Raw genomic sequence first — 20,207 nt, forward strand, 5'->3', positions numbered from 1 at the left:
TTAATTTATAGAGCGCAAAATACAAAAAGTCTCTAAGCGCTATCAGGCAAGTGTAAAGATGGAACGGAAACTAAAACCACAAAATAAAAAAGAAGTGAAATTTGAATACCATGCCAGCACCCAAACCGAAGTATGGGGATACGCCCTCATCGCTGGCTAGGGTTCAATCTAATTGAACTACAGTCAGCACCTGTTGAGTCTCAGCCATCTCGGATTCGGGCGCCTCCTATCCTAGTTAAAGCTATAAAAGCTGGCTGGCATGGAAATAGAAAAAAAAAATAAATTAAAGGGACGAGAATTAGTGGGTCTTAAGTCGTTCTTTGGAAATGGTGACAGAAGGTGACTCATGAATAAATAAAGGTAACAAGTTCCACAACTTCTGTCTCTTATACACATCTAGATGTGTATAAGAGACAGATGCAAAGAAGCCTGAAAGCGCTGAAGTGCAATGATAAATAACAAGGTGAATTGCCATTTAAAATATAATAGTGCTTTAAATGCGAATATTGTTTTAAGAAGTAGGCCCAAGTGACTTTTAAAACAGTCAATAGTTGGTGGCTTCATCAATTTAGGAGGTTAGTTCGAAAAACCATGGCCAGTTGCAGTACTTAAATTGTTGTTACATAGGATTTGGAAGGCAGTACCGGTACTATTTATATACGCATGTTGCTAATATAAAGAGCACTTGGTTGATTCTATCTGCTGTAATTTTGAAATTAGCTTAAGTTGCTTTATATCAGAATTTGGCAATCTCCTACTTAGCTACTGCTAAATTTGTATGGTTTTGTGAATCTTGTAAATTTTAAATTCTCAAGAAATGTCTCCAAGAGAATCAATAAAGTTGAAAAGTTGAACTGAAGAAAAATGAAGAGGAAAATGGGTAATAAAATATCAGGTAATTATGTTTCTCTACAGTTGGTAACCACATAGATTTTAAGTGAGTTTAGAAATTCCTTGGGGATGACAAACAAAAATCAATAAATCTCAAACAAAACAAAAATTGTAAGATATAAAGTTTAACCAATAGGTATATTACTTTAAAATATATAAAGATAAATAAGACTATTATAATAAACATAGTAGTCTTATTTGTGAATTTTATAATTAATAACAAATGACTTGTTTCTCTAGTTTGTTACTTTGTACTTTTATTGTAAGAAAGTGTTCAATATTGGACAAAATAAATGAAATGAAAATGAAATTCTAATAATAGATTTGAAAATATGAGAAAATATATTTTTTATCATTAATCAGAACTTGCACTGTAGTTATTTTGTGAAAATATGATGATATTGATAAATGTGCGCTTTCATGACAAAAATGATTCATGTTGTATGCCAGGTCAATTTAATTCAAGAAAATGCAGGTTTATATGAAGTCATATTTTGAATAAATTGTGTTTCAGGGTATGTTTACTTCATGACAGCAAAAATCCTGAGATGATTTACATACGTTAAAAAAGGCACTTATTGATTTGAGGTCTCTTGGTCCCAGGTTCAATTCCCATCGCTGCTCTCCTTATATTTCAGCTGGAGGGCTGAAATACAAGTTTAAAAAATACACCGTCTTTCGGATGAGATGTCTAAGCCATTGGTCCTATGTGCAGAATAGCTCATGTGCATATTAAAGAACGCTGTACAAAGAGGAGGGACAGGATACTCTGCCTAATTCACCACCAGGAGGACCCCATTGGAAATTAGTCTTAGGACTTTGGTGGGTTATCCTTGGTGGCTGTCAAACTGAAGAAATCCAATCCAATTGTAAAGCTGTTTTTCAGAAATGACAGGAAACCCAACAAGAAATGTATTAGTTGTTTATCTTTAAAAGTATGTTTCTAAAGTGTGCTATCAGACATTTGAATTTGAATCCATCTCCGCTCTATATAAGTACATGACAAAGCAACGTCACCTGCTGAGTATCAATGGCAGACTGATCAGATCGTCATTAAAAACAATCCATTACGTATGCCTTGTTGCATTCTTTCTCCATCAAATTGCGTCAGACAATATTGTCACACAGATTTTGTCTAGCTAAAAGTAGGTCTGTTATGAATTTTTTATGAAGACCCAAAATAATGATGTTTCAAAATAGGCCACTTTTTAAGCTTTAATAAACATGATTCTAAATCATGGATTTTAACCTTGTGGTTTAACCACATTATTATCATAAATAATATATTTATTTTCTCTAATCCAGGAGGACTGCAAAGCCACGGAACAAGGTTCCTTATTCAAAGTTGCGGTAAGCTGCATGAAGCTCTAAAAGCTACTCACTCACTGTGTCACGACTGTGTCACGACTGTCGCACAACGAATTCAACACCACTACCTGTGGGCTCTAGACGACGCGACGCCGCCTGCTCATTGGTGTTGGCAGTCTGAACGGATCCTTATCAAAAACGTTGTCATGTTGCGTTCTTCATAAAATCGCATCAGCCAACGAACATCGGGGCGCAGTGAGTTCCCGGCTTCACATTTATAAGATTGGAGCGCACAAAGTATGGATTGCAAGCATCTTCAATTAAATGCTAAGTATACTGGACATGTCACGTTAATGGGCTGTTCCAGTAAGACCCACCACTACAAAATTGTTGTAAAAAGTCCCATAATATTACATCAAAAATATGCGTAAACTTGCATGATTATATAGGTCATGAGCATTTTCCAAGCTCTAACACGTGATTGGTCGGTTGTTAAGTTTGATTGACACTCCGGGACTGGCCATTAAAGTAACTACTTAGGTTGGATAATTTCTAACTAATTGGTTCAACCAGGATGAACTGTGATTCGTTTCTAATGACGTAAATATCTGTGACATACTCGTTTTAAAAATATAACTTATGTATTTAATGTTCGTAAAGACATGCTTCAAATATAAATAATAATAATACATTTGATTAAAGATAAATAAATAATTGACATTGTAATAAGAGATGGTTCATGGTTTGTATGTTCATTTATGAGTAAAGAGGAGAATTTCAAACATTTATAGTAAATTATACAGTATATCGGTCGCATGTGAATGTTTTTATAAAGTAGAGTAATTTGTTTTCTAAATTTAGATAAGTCTGCAAAACAGGATCTGCACAGTTTGGAGCTTTTGCAATGAAAGCAAAGGTGAGTGAAGACACATGGACCAGAGAATCAGCTTCCACACATGTTATGTAGAGACGTGATTGTAATACAAACTAAATACAAAATATTTACTGGAACTACAAGGCAGGAAGCTGAAAAATGAGAATTTAATAATAATAATAATAATAATAACAATAGTAATAATAATAATGATAATAATAATAATAATAATAATAATAATAATATAAAACATATATAAGCAATTAGTATAGAATTTGTAAATCATACACTAGATGGAAATTACTACAAAGATTAGATTAGAATAATAAATGAAAAACATTTAGGAGAGCCCACAAGGTGGTAAGGCCTGAAGAAAATATTTTATTGACTTTAAATATCCTGTATAATTATGTTACATTAAACATATAAAGATTTAAGGCTGACTTCTACTGGGTTCAATAACATTAAACAAATTAGAATAATTTGAAAATTCAGTGGAGCATCTCCACAGAACACACAGAGTGTTATGTACAATTCTTGTACAAAGACGAAATCATGCCAAAGCAGTTACATACCCAAAGTGGGAGCCATAGAAGGCATGGCTATCTTTTTTAGCATGTTCTTCATAGCAAATGTTTGTGTAATAATAATTGTTGTCGCCATTTTTTGTGATAGTGAGCCTAGTTTTAGACATACAAAATATCCTGATGTGTTTATTGCAATTTTTAAATTTCATTAAAATATTTGTCCAAAAACACTCAACACCATCCTAAAAAAAAATTCAAATGCATCAGCTTCCAGGGAGAGAGGACCCTGGACCCCACTAGGGGGCCCTTGGCATCCCCTGGTGCCAGCCATTGGAAGAGAACACCCCCTTCCAAACCCATCCATGCTTGGGGCTCTGCACTTCACATACTACGTAATTGGCTCTCCCCTTTCAAAAATCCTGGGTAAATAACTGTGCCAAGATAGCTATTCCAGGCTCTCCACAATCAATTTAAAAAAAAATTCTAATATGTTATTATGCATAAATTGGAATCTTTGATCAAACCTACAAATTTATGTCTATATTTTATTGCATACAGTATTTATATTTTGCTTCACACCTACCATTTTTGCATTTTTATGTACTTAAATTGTAATCCAGAATAATATAATTTCTAAATTAAGAAGCATATATTGCACATTGGATATATACCAATTATAAAAATCAATTGGATAATACTTAATACGTATTTAATTGGCATCCGTCTGGGATTGTTCTAGACCACTGAGCTTAATGGCGCCAGGTTGTCCTTAGGTGCAGTTACAATCAAAAGCATTACACATGAGAGTTTTCGCAGCAGAAATCATGAGCAATATAAACAAGTTTTAATTGATAAACTGAAATACAATGATGATTATCCTTGCAAGATTCAACTTTATGGCTTAATTTAGCTCTGAATTTCTCCACGTAAATTTGATTTGTAAAAATAGATGTACTGAATTAGATCGTATTAACTACATTAAAAATAAAATAAATTAGTAATAAATTAAATTATTGGACCTACAGCCATTTTTCCAGCCATGGTAATAAACTTATGAACGTTCTCAGATTTAGACACTTTAGTTTATTAAGTACAGTGAATATTTAAGACAATCTGGAGAAACCTTCGCCAAAGCTATTATAGTATTGAGACAGACTGTATGCAAAAATAAATACAATTTTTTTTTTTTGTAAATTTACGAAAATAATTATTAATAAAGAAACTGCTTAGCAAGATTTGAATAATTTTACAATTTCATTTACACTAGGTTTTCACCATTATCTCATTTTTTTCCTGCATATAACGTAATGAAATATTGCCGTAGGAAATGAGCGAGCCATGATGAAGGAAATAATTATTATAGTAAAGCTTGCAAGGTTGATAATATTGATTGCCACACACATAACACGCATAAATTTCGCCAAATACAACCAGGATATATACGACTATCTGAAGTGTGAAAGCGTGTCCACAGTAAAGACTCCAGTACGGTAATACCTAGGGAACTTATCGTAAAGTTCCCAGTTGCACAGCACATGCAAAATGCCTGATTGAGCCATGAAGCTGTAAACAGATGAAAGAAAATTCACTAAACTGTTAAGATAGTCAGAGGTGATGCCTTGTTAAATCTGAGAATTTACATAATTTTTTTAATTGGGTGGCTGAATTTTTAATTTTTTTAATTGTTGAACAAAACTGAGCGTACCAGTGCAGGCACAGATCCAGAGCTCACCCTCACGGTAGCACATATGGGGTCCACAGGGATAGGGTGCACAGGAGCGAATCCCCCTAAAGCTCAGACAATCTAATAATAGGGATTTAATATGGTATTTCTAATTACACAGAATCATGAACTGAATAGGTCTGGTGTGAGTGTGAAACTCGCATATCTTGCAGTTACTTTAGGCCTACTTTAATAATTTTAATCTCTCACCCTGACCTTCGCTATAGCGAACTTTGTGAAGGTCGGAATCCACACCTGCTCTGTTGTATACCTAGCTAGATTTAGCTAAGTGCTTAATGAGTTTCAACAACATTTTAAAAATCATATGATAATTACATCGTAACAACATTTTAAAAAATAGAAAGAAAAAAGGATCAAATTAGTTATCTTCTTCCAATGATACTCAAATAGAAAAAAAAAAGTTTTCGTTGATTAACAGATTAATATGCAAAAATTTTAATTCACTGCAGTCAAAGACCTGTAGGCCTACTTTGTTTTGAAATATATATTAGTAAGCAATTCACACATTTTTATTTTATTGCTCATGTTTATTAATATTAGCACATACAATGGAAAGCCAATTTAATAAAATGATAAAAAATTGAAATCCCACGAGATACGGAATGGATTTTAATGTGAAAAAATAATTATCTATGTGACAGAATCTCTACGTGTTACACTTTCTGCATGTGTGAAGTATGTATAACATGCAAAAAAAATTGATATAATTAAATTGGAAAGCATTTTACTATATTGTTATTATTTCAATATCTATCATTCCTATAATTATCATTAAAATAACACTATTATTATCATTTTAACTTAATTTTCATAAAAAATTGCATAATAATATGACTCTTCCTTATACTATAACAGTGTAATTATATTCTATTTTGAAAAATATTATTACAATACTTTTGTTAATCTTTGTTATACATTACTGATATTATTTTTGTTCTTTAGTTATTATAATATTTATATTTTAAGTAATATAATTATTATTCAGTTTTCACCAGTTTCACTAATATTATTATAAATTTCATTACTAACATCATTCACAATGATGAACATCATCGACTTAATCATACACATTATCAACATCAACATTATCATCAACATCATCATCAACATCATCATCAACATCATCATCATCATCATTATCATAATTAGCATCACAGACTTAGTGTAATCAGCAGCATTATAAACATCAAATTTGAAGTGAATCATCTTCATCATCCCTATTATTATCTGTGCACTGTGTAAAGCTAATTTATTCTGAGCTTTTCCCCACACTCTAATGTTAATACAAAAAGAAGATAGTAAAAAAATTCTGATCAATATTTGGTTCGCCTGACTTTTACAAAGATGTGGAAATTATGAAGAATCAAGATTTTACAGCCTATTGTTAAGAGGATCCATATAACCTGCACGGACATAAATTGTAAGATGTAGGACTATCTATGCTCTATTCTCTTTTTTTACAGTACAATGCATTATATGACTATACAATCATTATTAAATTTTGTAGTCAGTTTGATATTTTAATGCACTGAATCTCTATAGAGGGAGCCAGACAAGTGTGTTCAATTCCTCATTCTACTGTCTTTGGCGAAATCAACATAATACTTAAGAATTTCAAGTAAAATATTGAAGTGATCATTAAAGGGATTAAACAAGTTAAAGAACTTCCAATAAGGAAAATAGATTTTTTTTTTACAATTTCGCTGACTTACAAACCTGTCTGTGCCACACTGCAAATAAAGCTCTGCCAACACTTTACAATTTTAATTTGACAAAAAAACTGTTGTATGCCCATAAATACCTGTAATCATGATGTGCTTATATATGGTCATGATGTGATGTCATCATGACCATATTTAGTCATGTCCCATAAAATTTGATAGTGTGGAGAAGGCTTTATATAGGCACCAAGGCCTGAGACAACTATTTATGGTTGTTTCAGTTTTCACTGAGTTTCAAATGTTTTACTAAAAGAACCACCAGTCAATTTAAGGCACTATGCCCGAAGCAACAAATAACATTATTATATGAACTTTTTAATTGGCTAATAAAATTATTTTTCAGTTCCAAATTTCAATTGAAACCTAATAATAACTTACAGTACATAAAGGTAACCTTTAATAATATTGAATTTAGTTCACAAAATTTATTAACTCACCACAGACGATATAATGTTTAATGAGATAAACCATAAATGTCAGCACTGCATCATAGGATAAAAAGCTTTCACGTCACGTTTCAGCAAGCGTAGAAAGATAAGTCTTCAAAATGATGCTGTCTGGTGAGAGTGCATATTATTTTACCAGTGTGGCTAAACTTATGAGTGTTCCTGCATTTATCTAAATATATCTTGTCAATGTGCCTGCTCTTAAATTTTTAAAATGTTTCATGAATGTTACTTATGGTAATGTTAGACTAGTTTCCGTATTGACATCTCTATCGTCATGGAAATTAATGATACCTAAAACTATCTACTCAAAATAGGCATTTGATGTAATAAGGATATTGAGAATGATGCATGGTATGACATAATCATGTAATTGAATCCTTAAATCTGAAAATGGAATTTTGGTCTCTGTTTATATTTCATTGTCCCATTGGATCCTCAATGACCCCTTGATGAAACTAATCATATTCAAAAAACAAAGAATAAGACTATGAAAACATCTTAACAACGCCGATTAAATTAGAACGTCTCGAGGGACACCGACTAAGATTAGAGACAGATTATTTTGACTAATGGCTGACATCAGCAAAATATTTTTAGCGAGTATTGTCAGAGATATCATTACGATGACGTTCTCAATGATGACGTTCTCAATGTTGTTGTGAATGCTGAATTGGCTGTTTACCTGTGGGATCATGAACATCATTATGTTATACTTCGTGAAAATATGGTGACAAGTATTATACAATTGTATAAAGGTACAGACAATGAATGCATATACAGTAATTTGCAAGTAATCTGGACACTAATTATTATTCTTAAATTCATTCTACTAACCATCAATACAAATTATGAATTTTTATGTTCTCTTGAACACCTCGACAATAAAAGATGATTAATTGAGAATACCTATAACAATAAAACTAACAACAACAATAAATAATAATACAGTAATTAATAACAATAATAGCATAATAACAATGATTAGGGAGGTTTTGCAAACTTACAAAAACAATAAATGAATACGGCTTACAGTGCGTCATCAATTTTTTTAGTCAATCCATCGCCTAAAGTAGTATATCTGTTGTAACGTAGACAATCCATGCCTTTTACATAAATCAACGACCATATTCATCTCGTATTATTATCAAGAATGTTTTAGGCATGAATGATAATAATGAAGACAGTGTATTAATATTCGTTATCGTTCTTCGTAAGGTCGTTAACAATCTGTCTACAGTGATAATATAAACATCTTACCACTTTAATTAATACTGATGATAATAAGCAATTATCATACTGTAGTTTTAAACCATATGCGACTTGAGATTATTTTAATGAATGTTAATAGATAAATGCATTATAGAATTGACAGAAGACCTATCGGTGCTCGAGGACAATTTCTTAGTCTTATCTAGCATGATTGTATTTTTATAATGGAAATGCAAGGAGATTTTTACTTTCATTTCTTCTCACTTTATGAAATGCTTTTTCTGCTAAATCCACAGTATGTTTGGATAGTTTGTAACAATTACATGGGAGGGGTATCATCATATACTAATTTGAGTAAGGACAAAATGCTTGTTACGATTTACCGCCCAGACGCTTGCACAAACCTGCAAGAAATATATCGTAACACCATCATTCTAGGCTTCTTACCAATAAAGGCATTCTCAAAATTTTAATCTTAGAACTTGTATATGGGACCATTAGGGTTTTAGATTATAATTACTGCACTACAGTGTCATATCTGTGGGGAGGGGAGGGGGTGCACATTCCTCCAAAAAATACCGAAGACCCCCAGTCACCCAAAAAAAAAAAATCACGCTTAAGTACTTAAAAATCACTAAAATTACCTTATTTTGTGAGTTAAAGTCCCTTACCTAACCATCGAGCTTCCCACGTGACCTTTGCACTCCCCTATCAGCTCCCCTCCCCCATTTTAAGACTGCTAGATACACCTCTGCTGTACTAATATAGATCAGCAGATTATCCGGATTTTCTATTATTAGAATGGACTATTTCTAGTCAGCATGCATACTGCAAATCTAATTGATTTCTATTAGAAATTACCTACTTAACTAACATAGATTGCAATTTAGTCACCATGCAAATAACCAGAACTGGATTTCTTAGAAATGTTCACATGATGTACTGTATGTAGATTGATTCCTTTTTTCCATAAAAAAAAAATTCAAAAATCCCTATGTTACTTTCTTGTTATTAATTAGTGTAAATGAATTAAATGGTTTAAAATTACTTTCTAGAAAACTATTTCAATTAATCAAGAATTGCAATAAGTTGGCCTAAATAAACCTGTGGAGAAAAATTGGAAAAACGAAAATCAATATTTTCTTGTTAGTTTTAAAGTGTAGAAAACATATTCATTTTTCAGTATACTGCTAGAATGCATTTTCTTCTATTATCATTTATTATTTATTTTTAGTATTTAAAAAAAAAAAAAATTGAGAAAAAAAGAAAATTATATTCAAATTACATCTGAGAGTGCCATTTCCGGCCTTAATCATAAATTTTCTTTACCTCAGCCCCAATTAATGTTCAGTGTCAAATTACTACAATAACTATATTTAATTCACATCCTAACCTTATATTTATTAGGTCATACCGTGTATTTCATTAACGATCTATATGTGTTAAGCTAATAAACTTAACCAATAAAATACAATATAATAATGAATAATTATTAAAAATATTGTTCCTACCTATACAGTAACTCATAAATTTTATAATAAAGCTTGATAATTTTTAAAATAAAAATTTGTTCATTAACCAAATAGTTTTAATATGTATCTTTCTAAAAGATGGTTCCTTTTGATCATTTTCCATAAATTTTTTAAATGTTTAAAAGTTACACTGTCTGCCTAAAATTTTTTTCAAAAACCTCAAATAGTCAATTAAATTTAAAAAAAAAACATTAACTTACAACCAGTAACAGATACAAAAAAAAATCATTTTTGCTGATTTACAGAAATTTTACAACAAAATCCTGAAATTGATAACCAGCCAATTTAAGGGTTATGTAAAAGAATATAGAAAAGGTATTATTTCATATTTTTATAATTATTTATTTCATTTCACTTTATCAAAACATCCACATTAAAAGTGGTAACAAATCGTGGCCAGAATGCCAAATTGTATGCAAGCCTTACAATTTCAATAAAATCATTAAAAACATATTTTCTCATTCAATGTTTTAAATATAAGTTAATAACTTAATTAAATATACAAAGTATGGAATTGAATTTTTAGTTTTTTTTTTAGCTCATAATAGACAATACATCTTTAATCAAATTTTCCCCAAACTTCATCACTGAGAGTTACACAGAAATATTTAAGCCAAATATTTCTGTAAATGTGTCAAGGAAAATACAAGTTACAGTCTAAATTTGTGTCCAGGTAATGAAACTAATAATAATGGAACCAGCTGAGAAAATACTGCCTATGGACAAAACATCCGAATTAAAAAAACACTGCAGTAAGTACATGCATTACATACTAACAGACAGCTAAATATAAATGAGGTCATGTCCTACATTACAGGGAATTAAAGTATTGGGAGCTCATGGTATTTATGCATAGAATATTGCTATAAATGCCTATTAGCAATAACAAGCAATGAGGTTAATCAAAATTATGTACTTTAATTAATAGACGGATTCAGCGATGTTTGTTTACAGCCGGTCACGTGACATAACTTGGGTATACATGAAAAACATTACACTGCGATAGTATAGGAAAAGGTAATGTTATGGTTTCGAAAAAAAAAACACCTACTGTTAACGCGAGAAAAAATGGCTAGGAAAGGCAATATGATTGTTTACACAAATCAATCGTGATGTTGGTAGTCTATGAGTGAGATACTTACCTGGATAACCGACTAATTGCCGGATGACTCGCCTCCACCGCTGGAGGTTTCGTCGGCTTATGATTGTTTAAAATAGTGTTTATGTAAAAAATGAAAAAAAAAAAAAACTTCATGAGAAAACAAAATGAAAAGGTTACAGAATTATTTACTTATGTGCAGAATGCACGCATGTAATACTAAATAAAAAAACAATAAATTTCCATATACAGATAGTATTTGGTAGTGTATTCAAACAAGTTTCGGAAGGTCTTAGTTTCAAATCCCGATGGAGACATATTTTTCTCAAATATCAATATAATCTCTAATCATCAGCAGAGGTGTTTCTCAGATAAAATATGATAGGTATATATAATAAAAAACAGACTTAATGAAAAAAAAGCAAAATGCCAGGTAATCAATTAATCAATCAATAAATCATAGAGGCTTTCCTTCATACATTTATGATGGCTTTTTGATGAATGGCTTGGCTTACTTACAGATCATCATCATATATTATAGAAATTCTCATGTTTACAAATTCAAAGATGAAGTGAATATAGGTTAGTGCTCACCTTCCAAATCCAGGGTCCTGGGTTTTAATCCTACAACACTAGTTTTTTTACCTCACAACTGAAACAAACCACTCACTAAAGCTGGATAACGAAAATACTGTAATACCTGATTCCACAAGAACAAAAACCTAGCAAAATCTGGCATAATGCAACAATTTCTTTTTGCATTATCTAACAATGTACTGGAACAATTTGTTAGATTAATAACATAATGTAACAAATTATTAGACTGATACGATTCTGTGAATTCACATCCCACGTAAAACTCATGTAACATCTCATAGTTATGTCTGTAAAGTTTACTGAGATATACATGGAAATAATCTGCACATGATGCCCGAGAGTTAATAAATTTTACATTATACACATTATTCAATTTGACATATATCATCTAGCCTTGTGGCACATACATTCAAAGCAAATTCAATACCCAGCCCTGACGATGAAGGTCTTAGCAATATGATTATCCATTTCCATTATTGAAAAGATAGATGTAATGATACTACAGAAGAAAATGTAAAAATAAATGGTGAAAATGCGAAATTGTTGCAATCACTAAGCAACGTGAGGAATATTTCCTATATGTTTTAACTATACTTATGGCTTTGATAGTGCTTTCTGTAATGATGGTGAGTTTACCATGTAATAATAGGACTGATAGCCTACTGTAGGGTAAACTGCCAGACATAAGGATTTGTGATTATTTCATTAATTGTATTTGTAAACATAGTGTATACATGACAAAACTTGTTATTCCTCACAATAATATACTGTAGTCTGCTTTTTACTCACTATTCTATAGTACAGTAATATTGATAACAATAATATTATAATATAAATTAGAAAGCTCCTTTACTTACACCAAAAATTGCAAAGTACTTTAATAATGATAGCTAAAATTAGACATGCTAGAGGATGCGCTCACTTCGCTCGCTTACCCTATAGGAGTATGTGAACGTCACTATATGACCACTAAAAGAAGATAGTTTGCATGTTATCTCGTTCAGTTACTTTCTTTATGTAATGTCAGAAATTCAGTGGTAAGATCATGTTTTATGATTTACAAAGCATGCTTCATAACCTTGGATAATTAGCGTTGAGTTTAGGTACTGTGCCTGAAAACCGAGTGTGCTTGAAAATTGACCATGTTTGAAAGTTGCCCTTTTGGCATTCCATACAAAACAATTTACTGAGGCACGGCCAGGGAATGCAGTAAGTATGTACATTGAATGTTGTTCTTTTGGCATCATACAAAATCCCAAAACAATTTACTAAGGCATGGCTAGGGAATGCAGAGTAGGGCTACCCTCTTGTACATGAAAATACAGCATATATACAGTAGGCCTAGCCTAGTTTGGCATGAGAGAAATGTTTCTTTTGAATAATATAGGTGGATGCATGCATATTGAGACGCGTTTACGTAAATTCGAAGTATTGATTGGTGGAGCTGGCTTGACCCTAACTTAAACTTAATGCACTAAGGCATTGTGGAAGAATAGCCATATTGATCTGACCCAGATTCAAGAGGGAGAGAGAGAGGGTAGGCCCTACCGAGCTAAACTAAACCTGAACATAGGTTTATCTCTCATAATAGGCTAGGCCTGTAGGGCTAGGCTAGCCCAGCATGATTAAGCCGAGCTTAATCATGGCTTGTGCCAAAGTGTATCTTTATTTTTACCTGATCGATTATGTGAACGTCACGATATGACCACTAAAAGAAGATAGTTTGCATGTTATCTCGTTCAGTTACATTCTTTATGTAATGTCAGAAATTCAGTGGTAAGATCATGTTTTATGATTTACAAAGCATGCTTCATAACCTTGTATAATTAGCGTTGAGTTTAGGTACACGTTTTGATAGCAGTTTCATATCGTTTTTCATAACATGAATATTTAGAAAACCACTAAAGTGAGATAAAATAGCACTGGTTGGGGCAGTTAAAGCAAGATTTTAAAGTAATTCATTGAGAAACAGAAAACCAACTATGTTTGTTAACCGACTGTGCCTGAAAACCAAGTGTGCTTGAAAATTGACCATGTTTGAAAGTTGCCCTTTTGGCATTCCATACAAAACAATTTACTGTGGCACGGCCAGGGAATGCAGTAAGTATGTACATTGAATGTTGTTCTTTTGGCATCATACAAAATCCCAAAACAATTTTACTAAGGCATGGCTAGGGAATGCAGAGTAGGGCTACCCTCTTGTACATGAAAATACAGCATATATACAGTAGGCCTAGCCTAGTTTGGCATGAGAGAAATGTTTCTTTTGAATAATATAGGTGGATGCATGCATATTGAGACGCGTTTACGTAAATTCGAAGTATTGATTGGTGGAGCTGGCTTGACCCTAACTTAAACTTAATGCACTAAGGCATTGTGGAAGAATAGCCATATTGATCTGACCCAGATTCAAGAGGGAGAGAGAGAGGGTAGGCCCTACCGAGCTAAACTAAACCTGAACATAGGTTTATCTCTCATAATAGGCTAGGCCTGTAGGGCTAGGCTAGCCCAGCATGATTAAGCCGAGCTTAATCATGGCTTGTGCCAAAGTGTATCTTTATTTTTACCTGATCGATTTCTAAAACATGCTATTTATTGCTGATGTTTTGAGCCTAACGCAATGGGTACTCAGAAGTGGAATGGGAACATGCTGCTCACTCATTTTGTTGCCGTGTGAAGAGAGAAGCACTGAGTAACATTTTTTTTTTACGTCTTGGTTATTTAGTTAATAGAGCGTCACATACTGTAGTAATTATACTTTATAATTAGCCAGTTGCAACACAATTATTACTTTTATATCTTATGGTTCTGGATTTGATCATGCAAATGGTGGCATTTCACTCACAGCTAAAACACCTCCAACTCCTAATGAGAATTACTTAATAGAGCATCATATATATTTTTATCCAATAATTGGCAAATTACTTGGATGGCTCTTGGAAGGGAATGGATTGTTAAACGTGAAAGGCTGATGGGGAAGAGTAGCAAAAGCAGCACTTTGCACAATTACTGTATGGAAACATGCACTTTATAAGATTAAATTATTATTATCCATTTATTAGGCCCTCCCTCAAGAACATACCACATGGTGGTATGACAAATGTTTTAAAATAAAGATTTCTTATCTTGAGACATCATGGCAGTAGGCATGATAAAAATGTTTTTTTTTCTGAAATTTCCATTGTTTGAGCAAGGTTGGCTAACAAGCCAAAGGTATTAAAATTTTTAATTACTGGCAGAAGGCACTTTGAGGAAATAAGGTACAAAAGTTTAGCCTACATCTGCATTCACATCGAATCTGAACCGAAATTCGGACCGCAGTTCAAATGCACTGTACGCCAGCGTCCCTAAACTTACATAACGATTCAATTTTTTGATCGGTTTGGTGGGCTTTAATTCCAATCCAAAAATTTGGATTTCTTGTGAATGCACATAAAAGAAGCAGGTTATACTGTTTTCACATTACCTGCATAATGCCTGTTGGCTTTCCAATGGTAGATTCAGCATCGCAGTGACCACCAAAAGCTCTAAAACGTTATGCATTCGACATAATCTTTCTATTTTCTCTTCAGTTGTCAATCCGCTTTGCACAAAGAAGTGTAATTGTTGATGAAGCACCAACTCTTGTCCTAAAAAATAATATGTTACTACTGTTATGAGAAATTGGTGCTAGCTATTTTCAGAATTTATACTTGGCTTAAGTTTCCCATGTAAAAAGTACTTAGTTATTGCATGGTAAAAACTATACAGCAATAATGAGCGGGCCAGCATTTAATTAAAAATTTAATAAAAACTACTATAATTATGAGAAGTTGGTGCTAGGTATTTTTAGAATTTACACTTAGCTTAAGTTTTCCCAAGTAAAAAGTACTTAAAGGTTATTGCACAGTAAGAACTATGTAGCAAAAATTACTATTATTAAGAGAAATTGGTGCTAGGTATTTTTAGAATTTATACTTGGCTTAATTTTCCCAGGTAAAAAGTACTTAAAGGATATTGTATGGTAAAAAACTATGCAGCAATAATGTGTGGGCTAGCATTTAATTACAAATTTAATAAAAACTACTGTTATTATATGTTGGTGCTAGGTATTTTTAGAATTTACACTTAGGTTAAGTTTTCCCAAGTAAAAAGTACTTAAAGGGTTATTGCATGGTAAAAACTATGTAGCAACAATGAGTGTGCCAGCATTTAATTACAAATTTAATAAAATTACTATTATTAAGAGAAATTGGTGCTAGGTATTTTTAGAATTTATACTTGGCTTAATTTTCCCAGGTAAAAAGTACTTAAAGGATATTGCATGGTAAAAACTATGCAGCAATAATGTGTGGGCCAGCATTTAATTACAAATTTTATAAAAACTACTGTTATTATATGTTGGTGCTAGGTATTTTTAGAATTTACACTTGGCTTAAGTTTTACCAAGTAAAAAGTACTTAAAGTTTATTGTATGGTAAAAACTGTATGCAGCAAAAATTTGTGGGCCAGCATTTAGTTACAAATTTAATAATAACTACTGTTATTATGAGAAATTGGTGCTAGGTAATTTTAGAATTTATACTTGGCTTAATTTTCCCAGTAAAAAGTACTTAAAGGTTAATGTATGGTAAAAAATGTATGGAGTAATAATGAGTGGACCAGCATTTAATTACAAATTTAATAACTACTGTAATTTCTAATAAGTCACTGTAAAAGCAGGTCAAAGCCTGACTTCTTTGTACTAATTATCATTATTCATTTGACAATCTTAAAGAATAATAAGTGAGACGTATCATCCTAAGTCAGTCTGGACCATTAAAGTATCATCTTCTTATGAGTTGATGAGAATTTCCCACATCATTGATAGGATTCATCTCTTCTTACAGCTTTGCTCAATTCTCAGTTAATTTCATTACAGATAATTTGGTTATGATCAAAATCTTATATCAATTTCACAGAAACTAGTTCATTAATGAATTGCATTACAATTAATATATAATTCATTATAAGTCAGTCGTGACATCATCCCTTTCATTTACACATTCTTTTCTTATCCCCAATCAAGCACTAATTATTTAGGAGCCATTATTTCTTTCAGCCCTACAGGCTTTCATATTTTTTTCAGGAAGTAATGGCTACTTCGGCCTCTATTTTCTATAGGGTCCTCAGAACTTGACAATAATTTCATATTATCTATCAACCAGTAGTGAGCAAATCACCAAATAGAGCGTGTACTGACTTTACAATACTCTAAAAAGTAAGTCATTATTAAAAACAAATTATTTCAGCATATTTAATGGGACTGGTTTATCCAACCAACTGAATATTGGGGAATCTTTTGTGTATAAGAGTTGTTTTTTGTTGGGATAAAAATCATGATCTTGTGATTTGAAGGCATGTCACAGACCCACTTCAATATTAATGGACACAATAGGATGTGTATTATAGATATCATTAAAAAATAAGAACACGGATTTATAGGCAGTATTATCTGACTTATAGATAAGTCAGTGTCCTTAAAGTCTATCTGGAAACATTGAATTATTTATGTAATGTTATAATTACATGTAAATTTTGAACTTTAAAGAAGAGGAATCTGCGAGTGAATAGTAAAACTTGAGCAGATCATGCCTTGTCGTTAAAATGCTAAAAATAAGAGTGTATCATAATTATCACAGTTATTTGCAGAGCTACAAATACTAGTGCTGCTCAACTAAAAATATGCCAAGGAGTGTAAAAGATCACTTGCTTCTAATTAGATTCAAATTCTACACTAAGACACAGTGGCCCAGTTTTTTAAGAAGTCAGCATAAAAAGCAGGTTTCAAGTTCGAATCTAAGTTGACCAAATTTGGAGGGAAAAAAAACCAGACTGGGAAAGGGGGAGGTTGGAAATTCTGCAGCAAGCTGGAGCTCTAAATACAGTATTTAACACCAGTGCACTATAGAAATCTCCACAGGTACAACAGACTCACTATTTTTCACAGCATTCATTTTTCTAAACAAGTAATAACATAGATCATTGAAGAAATTCATCTGGATCCAACCTCAAACATTTAGAATGATTTGGATCGTCAAAAAAGAACCAAATATTTCTAAATTAATAACATAGTTTATGTGACATTCCTATATTAATAACATAATTTATCTTAAACTGCACTATTGCTAAAAAAAAAGTTTAAAAATTGCCTGTCATGGAGTGACATGCTCTAGGGCGTAGATTAATACTTACTAATGAAGAAGTCAGTATAATCTCTTCTGAGTTTTTCTAGTCCCAACTCAATCATTATCTCTAAGGGCTCTACACCCTCTAAGTTGAGCACAGGTGTTTGCTGCTGATAGCTAGCACGGATCTGACTTGCTAGCCTTGATTCATTATGTACATGTACCTGTATTATGCAAAAACAAGCAAATATTGTTGAATTTTTCATAGTAGTAGCATTTTGAGACCTCGTTCTAGAGTACATGATAACTATTATAAGTTGGCCCAAATTAATCCTTTTCTGCCTGTTGAAATTGATCCAGAGCAGTGGCATGCATGCCTCAATACAAACTGCCTCCTCCACCCCCCCCCCCCCCCCCCCCCCCCCCTCCCCCCCCCCCCACACCCCATAGGAAATCTGTTGAGCAAAATAAACTCAAGTATTGCACCCTCCCCCACCACTTCAGTCCTCAGGGCTGCTTAACCTTTGTACCCCCTCCTGTTATCCAATATTCTCAGACACGCCACTATCCAGGAGATAACATTTTAGATGTGCCCACTACTAAAGTCACCACAATTTATTAATTTTATACAGAAGATAATAAAGTAAACTTTAATGGCAATACCACTTACAACAGGATAAAAATCTCCTGTCTTCAGTGTCTGCATCACAGTCTGCAGTGCCATCTTTAAGTCTTGAAGGGAACTAGCATTCTTTAAATGGTTCCATAGCCTCTCGGTAAAATCCAGGTCATTACGTGCTGGAACAAACTTCTGTTGCAAAGGAGACTCGCATAGTTCCTCGTCTACCTCTTCCAATTTCTGGGGAGAGACTTAAGCATGAAAAAAAAGGATGCAAGGTTCTAAGTTTAAACCTAGTACATAATAACCAGGGACAAAAAAAATTACACTGTTTTTAAAGGGAGCAACTTCTTACTGGAAGCTAGGCTTTGCTGTACTAAAGTGTACTAAAAGCACCAATAGACTGACCTTGAGTTCTGCAACTCTGCCTATACTTCCACTGCTTCCCTCATCTACAAGCAGTTGCTCTAGTTTTTGGAAAAAAGTTGACCCCTCATCAGAACTTCTCGTCCACATCACCTCCCCTTTCTCAATTCCTGTTATGAAGCCCTGAAAGTCAGAAACATTTGCTTATTTGTATAAATACTGTACCTCAATAAGGTGTAGAGTACTGTACTAACTTGTGGATATGTGTGTTGGTGTGCTTGTGTGTGTATGTAGGTGTGGATGAGGATGTGTGTGTATGTGTGTGAAAGAGTGTAGGGGAAAGAAACTCTGTCCATTTCTACATCATAATTTCAAGATTGAAGATTCAGATTAAAGATTCAATTCAGTTACCAGTACATACAAAAAGTTTCAGCACAATCTAGATATAAATGTACAATTTAACCGTAATAAATGGATGAATTTAATTCCAAAGAGGACTAAACAAATACTTCACCTTTAACAACTGTAATTCTTGGTACATTGAATAACTGGCAATTCTGTTGTCCCCTGGTGCAGCCTTCACACTCTAAGCGATAAGTAGACAATAAGGGTGATACGAGGGAACTTATCAATAATTGATACAACCAACATTTCACTATATTGCCTGGAAAATATTGTTTCGGACATGAGAATAATCTTGGCATGTGTAGGGATTGAAAAAGCTTACTATTGCCTTCAGCGAATTAAAAGGAAGTATCTCAGAAGACTGCAGTACCATAAAGGCAAATATGATTTGATAATGATGATGATGATGATGATATTACAATTGTGATAATAATGTTAACAATAATTTTGATGGTGATTCTCTTCCTACAGGGTTACTGTTAGGATAATTATTCCCAAGGTAAACTTGGGGTAGTTAATATTTATTTTTTTATTAGGTTGTCCAATCTGGGGTGGAAGTTGACAGTAGTTGATGCATACCAGTTGGCACTTGGCACCATGTGGTACTTCTAGCATCATCTCCACCCCCTCCCATTCACACTCCACAAGAACTTGTGTTACACATCCTGCATCCTTTGATGTCATCTCTGAGAAGATGGTCCAGAGAACATCATACTGAGC

The 20,207-nt window shown here is 32.8% G+C and overlaps 1 protein-coding gene across 1 annotated transcript in view; it reads right to left on the reverse strand.

Annotated features, from left to right (window-relative positions):
• Positions 1-20,207, reverse strand: part of LOC117103500 (protein zwilch homolog) — a 43,107-nt gene extending 22,900 nt beyond the window's left edge. The window contains exons 1-6 of the mRNA XM_033244050.1: positions 20,067-20,207; positions 19,597-19,668; positions 19,125-19,265; positions 18,768-18,956; positions 18,165-18,321; positions 15,418-15,580 (exon numbers count right to left, since the gene is read on the reverse strand). Of these exons, the coding sequence (XP_033099941.1) occupies positions 15,418-15,580; positions 18,165-18,321; positions 18,768-18,956; positions 19,125-19,265; positions 19,597-19,668; positions 20,067-20,171 (827 nt within the window). The 5' untranslated portion in view covers positions 20,172-20,207. The remainder of the gene's footprint in view (positions 1-15,417; positions 15,581-18,164; positions 18,322-18,767; positions 18,957-19,124; positions 19,266-19,596; positions 19,669-20,066) is intronic.

The sequence above is a fragment of the Anneissia japonica genome, unplaced genomic scaffold, assembly GCF_011630105.1.
Source record: "Anneissia japonica isolate Jap-2015-1 unplaced genomic scaffold, ASM1163010v1 scaffold288005_len623695_cov211, whole genome shotgun sequence".
In the NCBI taxonomy this organism is placed as follows: Eukaryota; Metazoa; Echinodermata; class Crinoidea; order Comatulida; family Comatulidae; genus Anneissia; species Anneissia japonica.